The 21,863-nt window shown below is 47.4% G+C and overlaps 1 protein-coding gene across 8 annotated transcripts in view; it reads right to left on the minus strand.

The window, feature by feature from the left end:
• The window catches only part of APLP2 (amyloid beta precursor like protein 2), a 429,108-nt gene that overhangs the window by 17,572 nt on the left and 389,673 nt on the right, over positions 1-21,863 (minus strand). For all 8 annotated transcript variants that reach the window (XM_069614142.1, XM_069614144.1, XM_069614143.1 and 5 more), the window contains one exon: positions 15,204-15,377. In XM_069614142.1, coding sequence (XP_069470243.1) covers positions 15,204-15,377 — 174 coding nt within the window. The remainder of the gene's footprint in view (positions 1-15,203; positions 15,378-21,863) is intronic.

Genomic DNA, 21,863 nt, shown 5'->3' on the forward strand with positions numbered 1-21,863 from the left:
GCAGCACACAGCACGCTATGTGCAGTGGTGATGGGATCCCTTTGGATTCTTTTTTATTCTTAAAAACTACTGTTCTTAATAAAGGATTAGAGGGATATTGGTATCCTTCCTAGCTTTTCCTTTTTGAGAGGTCAGCACACCCCACCTTAAGTGGAGCACAGAGGTATCCCCTTCTCTCAGTCACTCACAGATGAGACTATGCACAGGAGGGTAACCCATGTTCCAACATGGTGGCTCCTTTCTTTTTGCACCTCGTGTTTTCTTGGCCCTTCTGCCATCCTGGGAAGGGGAGGTCTTGATGTGAGTTTGGTCTTCGGCAGGAACTGTTTGTGTTGCCCACCAAAGCTCCAGTGTGTCTGCAAGGACAGGAAGGATCCTGAAATTCCGCTATGCTTTGTCTGTTGGTGTGCCTGACGGGAACCAGTTCCCACTGGGAGGCTGGCTGTCCTTATTGGACAGCCACACGCCCCCTTCTGTAAAGTGCAGGGAGAGTTTGCAGAGCATGAATAGGGAATCCTGATAAAAAGATGAGGCTCCTGAGGGGCAGCAGGCAAGTCAACAACTGGAACAGAAGATCTGAGGCACAAGACCAGAGACCCTGGCAGACTTCCAGTAACCACAAAGACCACTGCTGTCCTGGCCCAGTTTTTAATTCAGAGGAGTTCTGAAGAGCAGGTGAGACCAACGAGCCATAGGACAACCTTCAGAATGAGCCATCCCCTGATGTGCTGTGACTTTCCAGGGCTGCAAACCGCCAATACCAGGGGACCTCCGACCTAATTGCAGTGCAGTCTTCCTGTGGATTAATTCTCCCAGAACTTTGACGAGCTACAGTTGGACCCCCCCGCCTCCTCCATGACTCCAAAGACAAGAACCCCCCCCCCCCCAAACCGCCCTCAAAGTCCCTTCACCAGAGTGCAGGAATGGAGAATTGAGGCAGATTGACTGGGCAGTAAATGTTCAATATTGGAGCTTGTAAAAAAGCACCAAAACCGCGCACAACATGGGAGTACAAAGCATTCCTTGCCGAGGGTCCTTTCTCTCGACTGCTGCTGCAACATCCCTTGTAAAGTACCCCTGTTCGTCACCACAACCAAGGAATAGGAGACCGGTTCTGTGAGGAAAGATCCCTTTACTGCACCTTTCCTTACATTTCATGGACCCCCAAATATGTTGCTTTTATTTATTTTTTTACTCTAACCTGTACTTCCTAGAGTGCAGTGAAGCCTTAAGCTTCACTACACGGTCATCATCGGTTATGAGGACACTGACATGCCCTTCAGGTTGTCAGTATTGGGAAACATTGTTTCCCTTAGTCTTGCTACGTTGTTCCTACTTTTAGTAACTTGTGATAGCTTATTGTACAATGCATCTTACATACAGTACAACAGGGTAAACTTTGTTTTTCCCTAGACTAACGCAAATGATTTTTGGTCACTCTAGGTGTGCTAAATTAACAAGCTGGTGGCAGTAGCAAAATGTAACAATTTTTTGGTGCTTTTTGTTTTTAGCCTTACCATGTTTGGCTACTAACTAGTGGCTAGTGTCCGAACATGGCCGTGCAACATGGTTTTTTGCTTTTCCTTTGACCATCTTTTTCTTAAGCCCTAAGGTGAAAAGGGCTGCTACATGACTGTTTGGCGAGTGGGCGACGTGGATCGTCTGTTCTATTGTGGCAATCCTATTGTGAGCCGTGCTATGGATCCCGCATTACCTGCGTCAAGGACACGAGCCCAAATAAAACGCATGGTTAAGCCGGAGGAGCTACCAGCAAAACGCGACAGGCACAACCAGGTGAGCCAGTATTTTTCATGAAACTCTCTAACGGAGTTAATTGTGGAGCCTGGTGCCCGTTTTCCTCAAGTTGTCGCAGAGGATACATGAAAGGCTGATGATGCCGTGGCCCTAATTAACACTGGGCCCCCAATAACACTCGACTCAGTTCCCTCATCTGTGCCCTTGCAGGCGAACATTGTCACTATGACTGGGGATCTCCTCGCATTGTCTATGGGTTCGAAGGAAGCCCAATACAGTAGCATCGAAGATGGACTTACTGTCGTGGCTGGAATGGGGATGTGCCTCCCGACGGGTGTAGAGTTTCCTGTTCGGTCGCCGCAGCGCGTGATGAGTGTGGCGGACCCGCTTTCCCCGGTGTCGCTGTGGAGCGCAGGGGCGGATCTTGTGGCTTGCTCGGCACTGCATGATTTCGCGGCTGGGGGGAGTTTGGAGGTGGACGCTGTGGTCACTGCCGACGAGGGTTGCGTCTTGCATTATTCGGCGGAGGCGTGCCGTGACAGTCGAGCGGGGACTGCTGCCAACCACCAGGTGCTGCCTGTGGCCCCTCTCTCCGTGTCTGACATTGAGGCAGCTAGAGGCGAACGCGCTAGGAGTCAAGAGCGCAGATGTCAGGTAAACTCCAACAGTTACCCTGCAACAATGGCGGACCCGGTTTTCCACGAGATTAGTGGTGAACAACACTATGATGAAGAAGTGTTTACTGCTGCAGTCTCGTTGGGTGCCTGTACGGAGCCAAACTTGACAAGCCCAGATTGTAGGCCAGCAGTGTCTTGTGATGCTGTAGGTCTACTATGCGGATCCTGGGTGCAGAAGGAAATTGGGGGTTTGTTTACTGTTGAGCGAAGGAACTCCTTAGAGGTGGTTTCAACAGTACTGCAAAACCTAATTGAGCTGAATAAAGCACGCGCTGGGAAACAGACGCCAGCATCCACTCCTCAGCAAAATGGGGCGCGTAAATTACCTTAAAAAAGACAGTGTCATGAGGCTAATCGTGACATGTGGGGTTCTGGATTTTACAAACGTGCTAGGACTTTAGAGGCCGAGTCAACTGGCGAATCCTCCCAGTCATCTGTGGGAAAGGTGGCAGAATCCCAGAAAAGGCTGACATCCCACCCGAATGCAATCCATGGCGTGAGGCCGTGTCGACTAAGCCAACGGTTGCACAATTCAAAGAGTGCCGATTCAACAGATGATTCATCACCAGGGGACTCATCTCTTGTGGAGCGACCTTTTCCAAAAGTGCGAAGAGAGCGATTTGCCCCAAAGCATGTGGCTCATGAGACGAAGTGAAAGGTTAAAGAGGGCGGTTTGGCGCCTTGTGTGCATGTGCCCACAAATGATTTACTATCAGCTTTGACTTCTGCAATGACAATCTCGCTGGCGCCGTTTACCAAACTCTATGAAACAATAAATGACAACGTGAAAGACCTAACAACGTTAATTGCTCTAATGAATTCAAAACTATTGCATCTAGAAGCTTTGCACAGTGGACAGAGAAACGCGCATGAAAATGTGAACCAGAAACTTCTGGCCTCCCTCGCCTTAGTGAATGAGGGGAAACATAACGACATGATTGATAAAAAACTATTTACAGAAGTGGCAAGGGAAGCTCTAGCTCTCTTTCGCAAATCCAATTGGAAGCAAAAGGCGGCGAACAATCAGGAGCGTGTGCGGTCCGACAGATACCACGGAAGGAGCCGTCAACGGCACTCTCTATATCACATAATAGTGTTTCTGCACCAGAGACAGAAGCTGTTCAAAGGCAACTAAGCCATCGAGAAATTAATCTTGGTCCAAGGAACACGAGCCCAAAAAGTACACTTGTGCCGTCGAATGGCTCTTCTGTGTCAGCACCCATGGTACTACCTCGGCAAGCGAGGTAGTAGGTTGCGTGGTATTTGGTGATCTACACAGTGAAAGCAGTGGACCCGACGGCACACTGGAAACTTCCTTCCACTCAGCATTTTTACTAGCTAGAAGTGCTGTAAATCTGGGACAACTTGATAGTCAAATTGCGTTGGGTTCAACTCTTCATACTACAGTGCCGGAAGTGTGTACAGGGAATACAACTGTAGATGTTGACGTGTCAAAGTCAGCAAGTTTGTTTCCCATTTCTGGAGGTGCAGATGCTGTCCAACTAAAAAAGGTGCAAAGTAAGAAACCCAAACCTCTGCAAGCCAAGAAGCAAAAAAATCTGCCAGGACGCAAGTTGAATCAAAGAGGTGCTTGCAAATTTCTGCACAACATTAATGTGCTACAGATTGTGGATAAAACCATCACCACACGGCTGAACTCCAGTGTAGGCAGAGAGGAAGGCATTAAGTTAATAGCAGAGTCAATGCCAAATACTTCGCAAGCGTCTCTCAGATGATTGAAGCCGAGAATGCAGACCATGAGGCGTTGATGAACTTGTCGGTGTATGAAGACAGAAGTCACAGAAGGTCTTCCAGCGCTTAGTGGGATCATCGTGCCTAGTAAACGGAGTGAGGCGACAACTGGAATGAATGCTGAGGTTGCCATGATAAACCCCACTTCGTGCGAACCTCTGGAGATAACGGACCATTCAAACAAAACAGTTGCGGTGAAGGGGGGGGGGCAGCTGCGTCATAATGCCGTCTGAAATTGTGAGTATAAACAGGGACCCGGCATGTCTGAGGCCTGCGTTTTCTACTTTACAAGAAAAAAGACCAGCTAGCCATGAATTTACGAATGAAGCAGCTTGAGTCTGGCAGAGTCAGTCATCTACCGATGAATGACTTAGGCGTGGAAAGAGAAAGATCTGAGCCCACTGACTGTTGTCTGCTGCTAGTTTGGACCGAAGAAAAGAAGTCCTGGATCAGCCAAAAGTGTTAGACAAAAGTATGAACTGCAACAAAGGGCGGGAATCAGCGCGCCCTACGGCTCATATCCTGACGATTAAATTGATGTTGGAGAGGCTGGAGTCTCGAGACAAATTAATTCTGAATCGACCAAATGTATTAAGATTGCTCCACCACGTTCCTCGCCTACGTTCAGTGGGCTCCAAGGACATACAAATTGTAGAATTCCCTGAAGAAACATGCTATGATAAGGTGATTTTGCATGTTGGCTCCAATATAATCGCTAATGCAATCTTAGATGCAGGTGAAGACCTTTTGTCCTTGGGTTTTGTATCTTCAAAATAATGGAAAAGGTGCATGGCAAAAATTGGGAGAATGACATTACCATAGGGGCTGCGTTAATCCCACAAGAGTTTAATTCATATCCAACTGCGATGAAACAGCAGCCAGAGAAGATAACACCGATTGCCCAGAACAGCAGAACTGAACCGGTACCCAAGGGAGGGCTACCTTCGAGTGACTCCAAAAGCGTGACGGTTATTGACCAGGAGGTGGTTTCAAGAACCAGTCCGATGGAGAAAATTCGTATTATAATTAATAGCAACAGATCATTGGACGGGACTGCAACAAGTTTAGGAGGAAGCCCGTCCTGTAAAGAAGGTACACAAGATTGGAAATGGCTGGCCAAAGCTAACGCCCGAAGGACGGAACAACGCAAGCCTGTACGTTTGCTTCGTGGAACACTCGTAGCTTTCTCCATTTGCTAAATAACGATTGGCTGCAAGATTCACAATTGGTTTGTCTCCAGGAAAAATGGATGGGTGAGATGCCAGTTATCTGAGTTTGAACGTGCATTGAATCCAGCAATTAAGGCAGCGAAGGGGCGACCTATGGCCGGCCTTCTAACCATGATTAAACGGTCTTCAGGTTATCGCTTCTTAAAATCAACAAATTATACATCATACATTCAAGTATCTGAGATAGGCAAGATGAATCACTTATTGAAGGATGTAGATGTGCTTCAGGTGATCAATCTGTACTGGAACCATCGTTGTATGGGACATACCCTTTTATTGACCAAGTAACGACAATCATCGATAATTTGCTGGGTTCAAATAAGGGGGTCGGAATCATTGTCTGCAGTGATTTAAATATTGATTTCTTCCAGGTCCCTTCACCCGGAGAAAGAACAACTTGCGAAGGATTGGTTGGAGGAATTAAACGCAAGAGGCTTTACGATGTTGAATGGCAGTACGCAAGGGACATCCCGGCGAAGGCGACATGGCACCGGGATGGCCATGCGTCAACTATTGACTACATCTTTACAGCAGATGCTCTTCATGCTAGGGTAACATCACTGAAAATTGTCCCCATGAAAAACAGCGATCATGAAATGTTGCAGTTAAAATTCCAAGAATCTGAAACTGTTCAAGGTAAAAAATGGACGACTAAGGTTGAGGTTGAATCTAATCGCCTAAGACTGAGACTGGATGAACAAGAGGTGTCGTTGCTTTACAAGCAATTTAAGTCAATGCCGGAGGAGATAAACTGTTGCAGTAACGAGGCATATTCTAAGGTTAAAAACATTGGCCTAAAACAATGGTTGTTTCGGAAGACTCACTGCTTCGATCCAACGGTGATGCAACGTAAGAGATTGATGCGCGCCGAGATTCGACGAAATAACCAAGGCACAGCGAGTGAAAGGAGGTGGAAAAACAGAGTTATCAACCAAGCCCACAAGAACTGGTTAAAGAGCCACAAATACCAGCTACAACAACATGATGCAGAGGCTATGTTGAAAACCCTCTCAAATAAGAACAGCGGGGAGTTTTGGCGTATTATTAATCAAATGGAAACATCGCAAGGAGCCTTACAAAGATGCTTGTGTCAGAGGTAGAGTGGGTAACACACTTTACGACACTATACAACAAAAACTCGACTAATTCCTCAAAGGTGGACGAGACAATACCATGGGAGTTGCACTTTGAGAGAAGAAATTCGAGAAGTTATTATGAAAGCGAAAAACTCTAGGGCACCCGGACCTGATGGGTTGACGAATTTCACGATTAAGCAACTCCCTGACCTCTGGGCAGATTTGTGCTTTGACTTATTTGGAAAAATTAACTTGCATTGCACCAACAAACGCCTGCCTCATGGAAAACGGGATAATTGTCCCAATTTTTAAGAAAGGCGATAGAACGTCTCCTAAAAACTACCGTCCAGTGGCCTTGTTAGACGTCTTAGGCAAGATCGACGCTGCATTGCTCCAAAGAAAACGAATTACTTGGGCCCAATCAGCAAATAGAATTGCCGAAAGACAAGCAGGTTTGTTAAAATATGTGGGATGTTCCCTGAACCTACTTATTTTGAACCTACTAAAGATGGAAGCACCCCGTATGAACACTTCAGTTTCTCGCCTTGGTGGATTTTTCATGTGCTTTTGACATGATTGATAGAGAGCTACTTTGTGGGGTTTCCCGGCTGGCTCGCTAGAGGCCATTAAAGAATTGCACACAGACACGTCAATTTCTATCCGCTTGGATAAAACGGGTACCCTGTCATCGCAGATCAAGACGCATAAGGGGGTGAAACAGGGCTGCACGCTGGCTGCGGTAATATTCAGCTTGTTCATTTCAGACATTGGCGATTCAATAAATTTGGTGCGGTCCTTCCCACATAACCTCCATTTATCCAAGATAAGCTGATTTTGTACACTGATTTAGTAATTCTGGATGTAACCCCGATTGGATTACAACGAAAACTCGAGGCAGTACAGAAGTACGTGACCATGAACAATCTGAAAATTAATGCAGCTAAGAGTGAAATCTTGGTGCTGCACAACTTGAGAAATAAAGGGAACTAAGTTTGCATGGAAGTTAGGTCAGGAGCCACTTCGCATATTAAAAAGTGTAAAGTACCTGGGCATGACGCTAAATTCCAGCATTTGCGATGCTCCATGGTTATTTGAATCAAAAAGGAAATGCGGACAACTAGCATGTCAGGCGCTACGTCTGCATAGAAAGTTTGGAAAATTCTCCATGAGACCTTTGAGAGACTTCTATGAACAGAAAGTATCCCCAATACTAACGTTTGGGGCCGAGAATGCCTTTGGATGCTCGTTTAATCATTGGGCTTCATTAGAGCATGTGTTCTGGACTAAAGCCTTAAGCCTTCCAACAGGCATTCCGACTGCGTGTATAAAATATATGAACTGGCTTTAATCTGCTTGCACGCAGGGATTAGCTGGAACCTACTGGCACTATGTCGAAAATCTAGAACGGATGAGAGAATTCCGCAATTCCGATTACTTCACAATCCGCCATCGGATGGAAGAGACATTGTCTCCTTGTGGGTAAAACGCTGCGAAGATCTTCTGCTTGAATACATCAGCATGGAAGCTCTTCATGCAAATCCCTCAGCAGCAAAACTAAAGATATGGCGAACAGATTGGGAAGCTACATGCAACGAGAGATCTGCCGCTAGAGCTATGGAAAACTCACCTGAGTCAAGAGGATTTAATGTGCCACAAAAATACCAGCAGCTATTCCCAAATCCCAGGGCGCGAATACTCTTTATGCTGTTTCGATTAAACGCTCTACAAAGAGCAGTCCAGCCATTGGGCCTGCAATACAGGTGCAAATCTTTTGTGCAGATTCTGTAATAGCGGAACTGAACCGCTTAAACATCTGGTATTGTTCTGCCCGAAATTGAAAGATGAGCTATCAATTCACTTGGCACGTTGGAGTGAGGATCATCAGACGTTATGTGCTAAAGAATGGCAGAGGCGAATGTGGAATGGCATCGATATGAAACTATTAATGCCTCAGACATCTTTTCTAGCACTGATTGACGCAAGGTTAAAGACATGGGAGGAGTCATAGAATGAGAGACTGATGTGAAAGCAAGATGGACATTATATTTTGATTAAACTAGACAATGAAGGGACGCGTGGATGGGAAGGAGTTTGTGTTGGATTGTGTGTTTATGGTGTAATATTTTAAAGGTTTGAATTTAAACCAATAAAATTAATTTAAAAAATAAGCCTTCCGGGCCTGCAAGGCTAGGAAAAACATATGGACTACCAGTGCCTGGAAAAGCACAAGCTTTTGGTGGGCTACTGGTGGGGTTGCTGGCAGGATGCGGGCTGGGACGGTCTGGTCCCAATCCACAAACTGGTTTCAGTGTGTCTGAGTGGTATGAATGTTCCTGCCAGTGGTCCTAATTGGACCACTGCTGGTGTGTGTGGGCTAGTCCTGCTATTTGGAGTTTCGGCTCTTACCTGGCTTTTAGGAGAAGAGGACCTTGCACCCATTCTTCACAGATCCTGGAGTAACCTGAAGGAGCCAAGACTTCTGTCCAGCTTTGAGACCCGTGAAGAGACTGTAGATCCAACTGAAGGAGGCCTGGCAACCAACTTCTGCTGCTGTCCGTGTGGAGCCCTGTATTGCGCGTGATCTTCACCAGTCCTGCGAGAGAGCTGCTACCCTTTGAGTGGAGGGAGAGGGAACATCCATTCCTGAGGTCTGCTCTGTACCCGTCCTGTGGCTGACAAGCTCAGAGTTTGGGCTACCGGGCTGCCGAGGGCAATGTTCCGAATGTCCTACAAGACTCAACTCAGCGAAATATAGGCGTCCTAGCTTCAAGGGGCTCCGAGATAGGAGGGAAAGATTATGACAAGTGAGGCCCTTTGTGTAACCGTGCTGCAGTGATCACCGTCCGACATCTCTTACATGACCAGAGTCCAGTCCTGAGAGGGGGTCATGCATCGAGTTTGCTTGCCTTCTTCATTCGAGAGTCCTTGCACCAGCGAAAGACACCAACTGGAGATCAGCTTGAACCTTCAACCCCTAAGAATCGAGGACTGCTACTAACGGCGGGAAAAGCAACCTCGGACCCTCTTCCATCGACCTGCCAAGTCTGTGGAAGAATCAGTACGGAGGGTAAATTACAGTGGTTCTTACCTGCCCCTATAATCCCTGTAAAAGTTTTCCTAACTTTTACTATACTTTGGTTTTACCTGTGGGGTGCATTTAAAGGCCCCAAACAGAAGTCTTTATCACATGAATAGCAAGATTTTAAAAACTTACAAAAAACGGCCTGGCCTTTGTTTTTCAAGGAAAATTAAAGAGCAATGTGGAAAGGGGCCCAACTGTCATTACCAATGGATAAGCAGCATTTTAATTTACAAAAGGAGGAATCAAAGATCCCAGTCGCATGGAAAAAAGGATTTTTAAACATTGAAAACAAATGGCCTGCACACGTGTGTGAATAAAAACAGTTTTAAAAAGTGAAGAAAAAAAAAATATATCACCGTTCACAGAAAAATGTAAAGAAAAAAAATAAAATGGAGCTTCTGGCCGGATCACACACATTGCACTAGACTGGATTTCTCAACCGCTGGCACTGGGTTCCTGCAGCAGCAAGGAAGTACAGCCAGTCGGGGAAGATGGTCCAGTGGAGTTAATCTCGGATTAGTTGGACCCACTAACCCAAAGTAAGAAGTCGTCCCTTATGGAGCTTTTCTTGTCAAATAGAAAAAGGCGTTTCAGCACAGCAGCAGGGCAGTTAAAAGGTCCAGGAGGATGCAGCAAGCTTTGTTCACGTTTCTTCATCTGGTTGTTCTTCCCAGTGGTCGACTGTCTTCACACTGCCCAAACCTTCACCTTTTAAGTCAGCTTCTCCCCTTCATGCACAGCCTAGCGGTCAATCAAACAGCAGTGTTGCAAGCTCCTAGTCGAGCAGAATCCTGTCTTTGAAGCTTCCGGACACCTTGATCTAACTGGTGTCCAGGAATACATGCAGTGATCGCATCCGTACCCTGCAGAGCCTGATCAGGTAGATGCACAACAACCTCATGCCAAGCAGCAACTTGATGGTCCTCACTGTGTCGATCTTCAGTGCTAACAGCCGTTGCACTTTGCCCAGAATGGCTGCCATCCTTTTTCCCCAAAGGGGCCGTCAGGCAGGAAACCGTGTTGAGTCTGGCCCCCTGGAACAGCGCGCCCTGCGATGCAGTCAAGCAGGGCTTTGCATAGTTCACTGACAATCCCAGATACGTCAGCAGCCGGACGGTCCTCTGTGTGATTGATGGCGATGTCCCTCGACTTAGCCCGGATGAGCCAGTCGTCGAGATATGGGTACACTTGTATTCCCTGTAGGTGCAGATGGGCCGCCACTGGAGCCAGGAACTTCGTAGAGACTCTGGGAGCAGACTTCAGTCTGAAGGGAAGAGCCTTGAACCGGTAGCGCTTCCCTTGTACAACCAAGCACAGGGACTTAATGTTTTTCGTGAATAGGAACGTGGAAATGCGCGTCCTCTAGAACAGATGACGACAGGAAGTCTACCTCCTCCAGTTGGCTGAGCACATTTTGCAACGTGACCATCCTGAATTTTTGGGACTTTATGTACTTCAGTCGTCGTAAATCGAGAATGGGTCTCCAGCTCCTGGTCTTTCTTACTAAGAAGTATCTGTCTTACTAAGAAGTATCTGTCTTACTAAGAAGTATCTGGAGGAAACTCTGGAGCCCCAGATTCACTTCGGAACCAGCTGTATCGCCACCCCCGCTTTTTAATTTTTTTTTAACATGGCCCGAACCTCCAGTAGCAGCTGAGTGATGTGTTCCATCCAGGCCACTGGTGGTATCCACTGACTTTTGCTGAAACTCCAAAGTGTCGGTGGAGAGGTTTTCTCACATGCTGACAAATTTTGCTAGCCAGCCTCCCAATGAGGTGCATGGGTGGGGGCCCCGATGCCTTTGCTGGTTCAATCCTGCTTGGAGGCCGGCACACCACCTTGGGAGCCTTGACAAAGACTTCCACCTCCGAAGTCCTTGGAGCGGCCCCTGTAGGCTTCCGATGACAAGGAGCGGGAGGGCTGGTGTTAAGAGGACTATCCCCTCGACAGAAACGCTTCGAAGATCTGCCTGAATTCCCTCATGGGGAACGAAAGGATGGAATGTGCTGTTGCAGCGTTGTCTAGGGCATGGGACGTCTGTCGGTCTTGATGGCCTGAAGAGATTCAACAACCTTTCCGAAGAGATTGTCTCAGTCGAACGCCATGTCCAGGGCACAAGTCTGAACCTCTCGCCTGAAGTTGGTGTCCTTCAGCCAGCCATGACAACTGAGGTACACTCCATTTCCCATCTGAAAGAACCCTGTGTCCGCAATGTCCAGGCCCATGGTGATGGTGTGGTCCGACGACACCTCGCCCTCCTGGAGAATCTCCATCGCCTCGACCCATGTCCTCGGGGCGGAAATCCAGTATCGAGGCCATCTTGTAGCATAATTCCCGGTCGTACCTGGCCAGGATGGCCGTCGCTGCTGCTGAGTAGATAACCTTTCTACCCACAGCGTCCAACTTCTTACCTTCGTTGTCTGGGGGAACAGAGGTGGAGGAAGACAGGTTGGCTGACTTCTGTGCGGCCGCCAAGACCACAGAGTCTGGAGATGGCTGACACCGCAGACACTTGGGTGCAGATGCCGGAACCCGATATTTCTCCTCAAGCCGGTCTCTTTTCACTGGTGCCAAGGTGGGTTCTTCAGCAGTGCTAGACCCTCATCCCAGACGTCATTGCGGGGCACCGCCAGATGGTCTTCCTTTTAGCCTCCCGCCGTTGATAAAGGAAGCCCTCCTTCGTCTCCTCCGGCGTGAGTTGGAAAAGTTATGATGCGCGGGTGATCAGAGTGAAAGTAACCCACATCGTCCGGGGGAGATGATTTGGAGGCGGAGAGATGTTGCCGTCAGTGTCAGTCAGTGTCTGTACCCGTGGGGGTGGGGGCACTGGTGGCTGGAGAGGAGGCGTTGGGTGCCTCTTCCTTTGTTTCGGTGGTGGTGGCCCGGTGTCATCCTCTTCTGTATCCGACACCAGAGTGTGGAGGGTTGAAAGAATGTCCTGCAACAGATCTCTGGGTGGTGCCTGGGGAGTAGGGTCGCTGGCCACAGTGCCTATGTCATCATCCCTGCCAAAGTTCTCATCACCTCCGGTGACAACCACCTCTTTGAGATTCCCATCATCCTCCTCGGTCTCTTCCGGGATGGTGTGGCTGGAACCCTTGTCCAAGTCAGAAAAAGAAACTATCCGTGTCCTGGAGTTATCTGCCCCCCCGCCCCCCCCCATCCCCTTTTGGGTCCTGAGGGGTCAGCCTCAGGCTAAGGGACGGCATCCCTTTTTCAGGGGTCTTTTTGCTGGTTTGGCTGAAGCCTTCCACCTGGGAGGAAGAGCCACTCTGGCAGCTGTAGGGGTACACTGGACCAGGTCAGCCCCTTTCACCTTCAAAAGGGGGGCTGCCACCAGCTCAATAGGACAATTTAGCCTGCATCACCTAGGCACTCACAGGTCGGTCGGACACATTGTCCCGTTTAGTCTTCCATTTGGTCTTCTACGGTTTCTCCTGCAGCTTCCCCGGGGTAGCTGACTTTCTCTTCGACAAAGAACTGGTGCAATGGCAGGAGACTAAAGCTGCTGGAGATGAGCGCGCCCTGGCAGTCGCAGGACCAGTTTGTGCCGCAACCCTGACAGAACTGGACTCCAGTTCTTGGCCTGGTCTTGGGCCCCCACAGATGGAGTACCCTTCAAAGGACTTAGTAGCCCGCTCTGGCTGGATCTGGAAGAGGCATGCCCCTGTGAACCACACAGGGCAGGGGCTTTTGCTTTGAGCCACGCCGCCAGTCTGATGTGCAGATCCTTCATAGTGCGCGTGGTAACGACAAGACAGATCTTCCAATCTTCTTCCTTGTGCGACGGATGAAGACAAACTGGGAATGCTGGTCCTCCAAAAAAACATTATGCAAACCGCAGCTGGTGCAGAGCTTGAATAGGGAGGCTCTGTCCTTAGACATGGTGCAGTGTAGGCCCAATGGCCTTCTGGAAACTTCAAAGAAGAAACACTCGATGATTCCACCCTGGAGTGTGGAAGAAAGATGACGAGAAACTGATCCCAGTTAGTCAGATGTAGAAATGGAGCACACAGGCTCCAACAAAAATAGGATTTTACTAGCAAAAAAACCCACAAAAACACAAAGCTCTAAGAGCAAAACACGAGGCCTCCCAACACTTGGATGTGCAGTAAAAATCTGAAGATGGCTGCCCGAGGAGGGGCTTAGGGAGAGGGCAGTCATTGGCTGGGGGCAGTATGACCCAGAGCTCAGTGATAGGTTTATAGGAGAAGGGCAGTTTGAAAACTAAAGTGAAACCGTTTCTTTAACCGAGGATTCCCAGCCTGACAGGGAATATTCAATAGCATGTGAATCCATGCCAGACCCCATGCTGCAGAATAGTCACTTGAAGCAAGCATCAAACTCCTCTAGTACCACCTCTGCTGAAGAGGCTGCTCTGTGGTAGAGCACAGCACACCTCACTAAGGTCTTTTTGCTGAGGTTTCTCATGAGAAACTGAAAAGGCATAAGACTGCTGCAGAGTTGGGTACCCAGGGACACCGTCGACCTCACCTTCCCTTTTCCAGCTCCAGTTCACCAAGATGCCTGGTTTCTCCTTTTAGAGGGTGGTTTAGGAACAACCAGTTTGTTAGAAGGACCATGCCATGTGGCGGACTCCTCTCAAAAGGTTTGCTCCTCCAGCAGGGGAAATGTAAAAAGGGGTCTAGGATTTCACACCCCGAGCAATCGGATCAACCCCAGGACGTCCAGTCAGTTTGGTAAAATAAATGGGTGTACCTTAGTGAGTTTCAGTAGTTTCCCACCAAGAAGCATTTGCTTAGAGTGTCTGAAAGGACTCCTTAAATGGTTGAAGTCCTCAGAATAGAGGGGAGGGGTAGAGTGGCTTTCCATAAGAAGATGCAGGCAGTTTTATGATTCTACTCTGTACCAACCCCCACTCCTCCCCCGGAGTTGCATGTGACCACTGACCAGATATAGTGGCCTGTTGAACTCACTACATTGGTATCGAGCCCTGAGGGATCTCCGTGCCAAACCTGCTCAGATCACAGGCACGTATGGTGCAGGCTTCCAAGGGACACCACAGAGTGTATCAGCAACAGAAAAGGCCCATCTGCAACCAACATTCCCCAGGGAGTGACCAACAAACGACAAAGGAAAATTTAGGAGAGGTTATGCAGAGAAGCTTTCCTCAGGCAGGAAAACAAAAAACAAGGCGTGGCTGTTGGACAGGGGGCCCAGCAAGTGAAGTCTGAAGAAAGAGCAGATTGCCAGATAACACTCAAATACTGACTCCAGGTTCATACATGGTCTTGCAACTTCGTGCAGACGGTTCTCTGGGATTCCGACAACGTCTGCAAAGTAACCCTGTACATCAGTTCATAAACTAAGGCAACAAGTTTATAGCAGATCTGTAGGTCCACAATGACTGCACTATCCTGGATAAATTCAATAACATGCAAAAAGGCAGATAGGACACAGCAAATCAAGCAATTCTAGGGGGTCGCGGGGAGGGGCACAATCTGCCCTAAAATAGCCACGTGTAACACGATCTACAATCTGATTAACCATTCACCCATTCCTGTGGGGCATTTGCCTGCAATGCAGCTAGTCAATGTAAAATTATTCTGGGCACTTTCCAAAACAAAGCAAGAGTGACATTAGCAAGCACATTTCTGCTGTGCACACCTACCTTCTGGTTCAACCACAGCAGGATAGGATTTCACCTGGAATGGGTGGAATGTTTTCTCCTCTGGCGGAGGAAGCTCGTCGCTTTCTTCGGAGCTCATGGGGACGTCTACCTGTGGCTCGACGATGGAGGAAGTAAACTGCTCCATGTCTGTGCGCTGCTCCTGAAGCAGCTCATCTGTAATGAGGAGATGGTTCAGTACAGACAAACATAACATTATCACATTTCACTACCCAAACACCTTTCTGGTCCTCATTTGCGACGTGCAGGTAAAGACGTTAATCACCATTGGATCAGAATTGAATTTTGGGCATTCCCAAGACTTTTGCTGGCAGGGCTTGCAGGTGCAAAGGGGCCTCTTTAGATGTGCTGCTGTTAGTAACATGGATACATGGGCAGTAGTGCTTCGAGCAAATCAGCCCATGGGTGGGTTTCCTCACTCAGAAAGACCGGTAGGAAGCTGGTGGCAGCCATATGATTTGCGGTGGCCTAGCTGTTCAGATGGATTTTCAGAACTAAATTGCAGGGGAGTCTCTGGGAGGCTCTCATATTTAGTGAGCAGGTCTGTATAGCCCAACTCAATTTAAGGTAGTGGCAGAGCAGTCAGTGGCACCTCAGGAATTGTGGGGGTGGTGTAAGACAGCCATCAAGTCAAATTACACAGTTCAGTAAAGAAATGCACTAGATCAGGCATGAATACACTAAGAAATGAAAATAGAAGTTATTAAGCTACTGCTATACACATTCACAACGGTGCTCCCACTAGAGCGCACAAACTTTACTTTTTAGATTGTTGGAAATGATTCAGTTATGACACGAATAATAGTAAAGTAAGTAATTCACAGAAACTTGGAATACAAGTCATGTATTGAAAAAAAGCAATGAGAAAGGTATGACCACAACATAACAATAAAGCCCTTAGAACTTAAAAAAAAAACAATCCTTTCTAGTAAATGTTAATAGGCCAGTGCTCAAGTGTCACAAATGTCAAGATGAAACCTTTTTAGAGAGTCAGGCGTCTGAGTGGAGAAACGAGTATTGGCAAAGCCAGCAGGGGAATATAAATGTTCCCTGGATGAAAGCATCCCACCACTCTAGGGGAAGCACAGGGAGGTGGGAGCGGGTATCAGCCATAACTCCACTGATCAAAACCAAGCATGGGAGGGTAGGCACAGGACTCCACGTTACCCTACAGCAGGAGGTGGAAACTGGTATGCAGGCTAGTTTGCACATACTCAGACGCCACTAGAAACCACCTCTCTGGTTCCTAGATTCGCTGCGCCCACTTAATTTGTTCTGTTGTCAAGGGTGTAGGTCCCGCTAGTTCAGTGGGTACGGCTAAGCAGCAGTTCCAAACTCCAATGACTGTTACCGATGCTGTGCAGCAGTACAATGCAAGCACCCCAAGACAAACGACATGTGTGCCAATACCACAGGAGATCCATAGAGTAGACACTGCGCTCAGTCGACAGCAGGCCACACACGATTTACACAAACTGATCCTAGTAGGCCACTCTTCGAGATGGAGCAGCAGCTCCAAGAGGATTGTTCCTCGGACCAAAGCTCGAGTGGCAAGATGAAACTCTGAACAGACACAGATGCACAGCAGAGGTCCAGGATGAAGCAAGTCAGCCCACAGGATGGTTCCAGGAAACCTCTGAAGGCGACAGGTGGCAAGAGCGGCATGCAAGGGCCTGGTCGGTCCCACCAGCCCATGGGTCAATACACACGGAAATGTCTTCAGAAAATCAGGCCAGAGAAGAAAGACTTCAATGGGACTTGGCAGGGCGCAATACTGGCATTCTTATAGGTCATCCACGGTTCTTCAGCAGGCAGTTCTTCGAAGTAGTCTTGGCGCCAACAACTATCTGAAGAATGATTGCAGGAGTCTTCCTTTTATCCAAAATTCAAGCTAGGGACCCACTAGCCCCACAATTGAAAGACTCTGTACCATTCAAACTGGCAGGGGCTGTCCAGCAATGGACAGCTTCTTGCCCCACATCTGCCTAGCAAAAAACAGATCCCTGGCCAGGGTGTGGCTTGGGACCGGACAGTCACAGCAAGTGATGTGTGCAGCTTTAAAACAATGAATTCTGCAAAGGAAGACCGTCCAAATTCACTGGAAGGCTTAGGGACACACCAGTGCCCCAAAACAGATGTGCCAAACAAGGTAAGTAAAGAAAGAAATAAAAGGCTTTACATACCTTGAAAGGTCAGGACAGGCATAAGAATAGCAAATGGTTGGGGGTTCCATTGATTTCAATTCAGAGAAAGCTGCAAAATGATCTCAACACTGGCCGGATGAGTACCTAGGCATTTTAAAAGTCCCTCACCCCTGCCATTGTGTTTCGTTGCCTTTGTTTTAGCCATACAGAACTGCCATTATGCCAGTTCCCCTTAGAGAGACTCTTTGTACAACCCACAAATGCACTTTTGTGCAACTGGTGTTAAGGAGAATTTTCATTTCCGTGCTAAATAGGACTTTTTAATTTTAACCCTGGAGTGAGTGAGGCCCTTCTCACTCTGTTTTTACCAGATTTTGATTTTGTGTTTTCACTGTTTTTGGAGTCTGACAAACTCCATAAGCATCTGCTTTTTGTATGGTGACACAGCACTTTCAGTGCAGTGTCACTGAGAAATCCTTTAAATTCATCATACGGTTTTAATACCTTTTCTTGTGTGAACTAGTTCCCTAGAATAGTAAAGTGAAATTGACTTCTTACCCCTTCTCTTGGTAGGTCCAGCACACACCATCTTAAGTGGAGTGCTGGTAGGGGTTCCCTAGTAGTCCCTTGTCCTACCTTCTCATGTTAAATTTTTATGTTACCCTCACTACTTGAAATGGCTGGTGGCAATAGGTTATTTTTCCTACCATTATGCTTTTCTACCGCAGGCTGAACCCTCAGCTGCAGTACAGCACCCATGGATGACAATTTTGTCAAAATGCCCCTCCCCACCCCGATCTCCCTTTTTCACCATTTTCTGTTTGTGAGGTCTTTCTTGGTGTTTACTCTGTGCGTCGAGACAGGTTTGAGTCCTTTGTCGGGCTTCAGTCCTGAAGCCCGCCCCTGGCTCCAGTGTGTCTGGAAGGACAGGATGTGTGGGAGGGTCCCGAAACTCCCCTGTCCTTTGTCTCTAGGAATGCCTGACTGCAACTAGTCCTGATTGGCCTACTGTGTGATTAACAGTCTACGCTGTGCATGAATGGAAGAAACTTGCTTAAATGGAGAGGGTTTTGAGACTACAGGCAGAGTCGACCATTGGGAGAAACACCTGGAGAAACAGTGAACAAAGCTTGCTGCAACCTCATGGACCTTTGAATTGCACGGTGAAGACCTGCTGCTGTGCAGACCTGCTTTTTCACCTCAGCAGAAGCTTGGGATGGAACGACTTCTCCCCTTGGGTTAGTGGGACCAACTAACCTCGAGACGAACTCCACTGGACCGCCACCCGACATGCTGTGCTTCTCCATTGCTGTGAGAGCCCAATAGCTGGCGTAGAGTGCCCGTAGCAGAGTGCAACGTCTGCAGAGGAACGAATACGGCTAGAAGCTCCAGGAGACACCCAAGGACCCTCCAGAAGCAGGACTGTTAGGCAAGATTGTATGCAGTAACCCTGTCGGAGACTACACCAGTCTTGTCCTCTTCGTATTGGTTAACGCACCTATTGGTATAGGTCTGTACTACACAAGTTGGTAGCGTGACTGAGCAGCAAGACTTCTCTCAAGAGGGGTAAATGTGAGCTGTAACATTGAACTCCACAATTACAAGTATCCAAATAATACTTACACTCAAAGTTTTCTAGTGAAATAATTATTAATGTAACTGTCAGTTTTAAATAACCCTTCTTCAAAAAGAAGAATGTGTAACAATAAAAATACACTTCAAAATACTTTCTCTGAATTAAGGCAAAGCAAGTAGTCTCTAAAGAGATGCTTCATACACACTTCCCACACCCTGAGGTGACTTCAATTACTAGGACAGTATTGGCATTTATATATCACTTTGGTAAATTCTGAGGTTGGTAACAGAGGGAAGGTTAATGGAAGGAAGAAGGATAACAGGTTCTCAGAGCATGTGAGCACTTCTAAAATTCCCCAATTTAGTCTAGATAAAAAGCTTTCCCAACAATACTAGATAGAAAAACCAATGTACCACCTATGATGGACATTTAGAATCAAAGTCAATGGGTTAGAAGAGTCTGCAGGGAGCAAGGACAGCCAATGTCAATTTGAACAAGGTCTATGGAGCGGAGGCACTTCTTAGATAACACAAATGTCTTGCAAAGTTAGTTTGTTGTAGAAAATCACTGTTGGGCCACAAGCTGTTACACTTGTGAAACGTTAGAGCTAGAATAGCTACTGCAAATCTCATAGTGAGACAAGCAAGCTACAGACAAAGAGGTAAGTAGTCAGAACAGTACATTAGGTTAGAAGGGGGTAGGGGTGTCACAGTATTAGTTTTATGATGGTACAATAACCTTATTGCCAAATGACGGTATATCATGGTTATCACGGTATAGCAGGTGGAGTTAACTAATCTTAACAAATATTTTCTAAAAGGTCATAAATTGTCAGATTTATCATAACAAACAAAACCAGGCACCCAGGGTCAGAATTGGGCTTTTCAACATACTTTCCAATGTAATGCCACCCGTGCTTCCACCAAGCACAAACACATGTGGAGAGGAGGAGGGGGGGGGGGCAGCCCTGCTGCGACTGGCAAAGCAAACTGAATAGCTTTTCTTAAGTGGTCCTTTAGTCTTTTAGCTCCCCCACTGGCTACTGGTGAAGATGAACATGTCGCCATCTTGATAACCTGCATGCCACAGATCATTGGAGCCTGCTGGTAGTATACGCTTGTGCGCATACACACACACACGCACTCTCTCTTTACGTTACAGCCTTTAGTTTACTTGCGGGCCAAAAGGTGTTCAGTAATCACAGACATGTTACCCTTTGGTATGGCAGCAAGGAATACCCTCAGAGAGGAGTAAACTTTTCAGTGTGACTTGTATGTAAATTCAATGATAGAATCAGGGAAATCCCCCATTGTCATATGTTTAGAAAACATTATCCATTATAAATATATAAACCCCAAAGCCGCCAACCCAAAGTAAACCCTTTTCCTTCTTGGCACTGTATTTATTCTTCCTATTGCTAACATTGATTTTGTGTCAGGCACATGTGGTTTATGGAATGGCATTAAAAACTGCTCCAACTGAAAGTACTTGGCAGACGGCACATCCAACGGTGCAAGACCAAGACTGCGCAGCACTTGCTTACTGCAGCCTTTCCAAATCAGATTGAAAAGCACACTTAACGGTATGAACGGTATACACAATGTGACGGTTATTATTGTTCAATTAAGTGGTTCACGGTATCTTTAACGGTATACCGTAATACCGTTAAATCCCTAGAAAGGGGTCCAGCTGGCTTCCATCCTGGTTGCAGATCCTGTGTACCTGGGCCTCAGTCGTGGGGACAAGAGGGAGGAATCCTGCACAGCAGTTTGGGGGGTCAGCTGCCGCTAAAGGCTCTTTTCAGTTCAGTGACACTTTGCCGTTTCAGCTACGGGCAAATAGCACCACTGCAGATCTTGGACAGTGGACGGGTTCCTTCACTGCTCGGGTCCAACACTCTGGTGAGGTGACTTGAGCTTCGGTCATCCTACTTCAGGAGGGTCCTCAGGATCTTCCTGCAGCTTCAGTCCGGTTTAAAGATGGTGCACTAAACTACAGATTTCTCGACCCCTGGCACTCGGTTCCAGCAGAATCAAAGTACAGCTAGTTGGGGAAGGTCTTCCAGCAAAGTCAGTCTTGGGGTTAGTTGGTCCCACCAAACCAAGGTAAGATGTTGTCCTTTCTCTTGTCGATTAGAAAAAATAGTTTCAGCACAGCAGCAGGGCTTTACCGGGCAGTTGAATGGTCCAAGAGGATGCAGCAAGCTTGATTCCTCCGTCGGATGTTTCTTCCAGAGGTCGACTGCCTTCAGTGCAAGAAGCCTCACCTTTTATGCAGGCTTCTCCCATTCATGCACAGCCTAGCTGTCAGCAGGATGGCTGACCTGCAAGGACAACCAGCATATCAGGACTGGGCATTCAGGTTGCCCTGGAGCACAAGGACAGGGAGTGTCGGGCACCTCCCTCGCTTCTTGCCCTGCCAGACACTGGAGCCAGAGGCAGGTTTCAGTACTGAAGCACGCCAAATTCAAATCGAACAAAAGGGTTAAACCTGGTTTGGCATGCAGAGTAAAACCCAAGAAAGACCTCACAAGAAATGGCAAAAAAGAAAACGGGCCATTTTGACACAATGGCGCTATACTGCATCTGAGGATTCAGCCTGCAGTAGAAATGCACAATGGTAGGAAAATTCAACCACTGCCACCAGCCATTTAAAGTAGTGAGGGTAACATAACATTTTGTACATGAGTATGTAGGGAAAGGGGCTACTAAAGAAACCCCTTCAGCACCCCATATAAGATGGGGTGTGCTGGACCTACCTAGGAAAAGGTAAACTGTTCTCCAGCATGGTCATGGATTCACATGCTCATGAATATTCACTGTCAGGCATGGGAATCCTCGGTAAGAAAAAAATCAGTTGGTTTCATTTCTGGACTGTCTTTCTCTTAACAACCAATTACTAACCTCTGGATCATACTTCCCC

Source organism: Ambystoma mexicanum, chromosome 9 (genome assembly GCF_040938575.1).
Source record: "Ambystoma mexicanum isolate Mex_15411 chromosome 9, UKY_AmexF1_1, whole genome shotgun sequence".
In the NCBI taxonomy this organism is placed as follows: Eukaryota; Metazoa; Chordata; class Amphibia; order Caudata; family Ambystomatidae; genus Ambystoma; species Ambystoma mexicanum.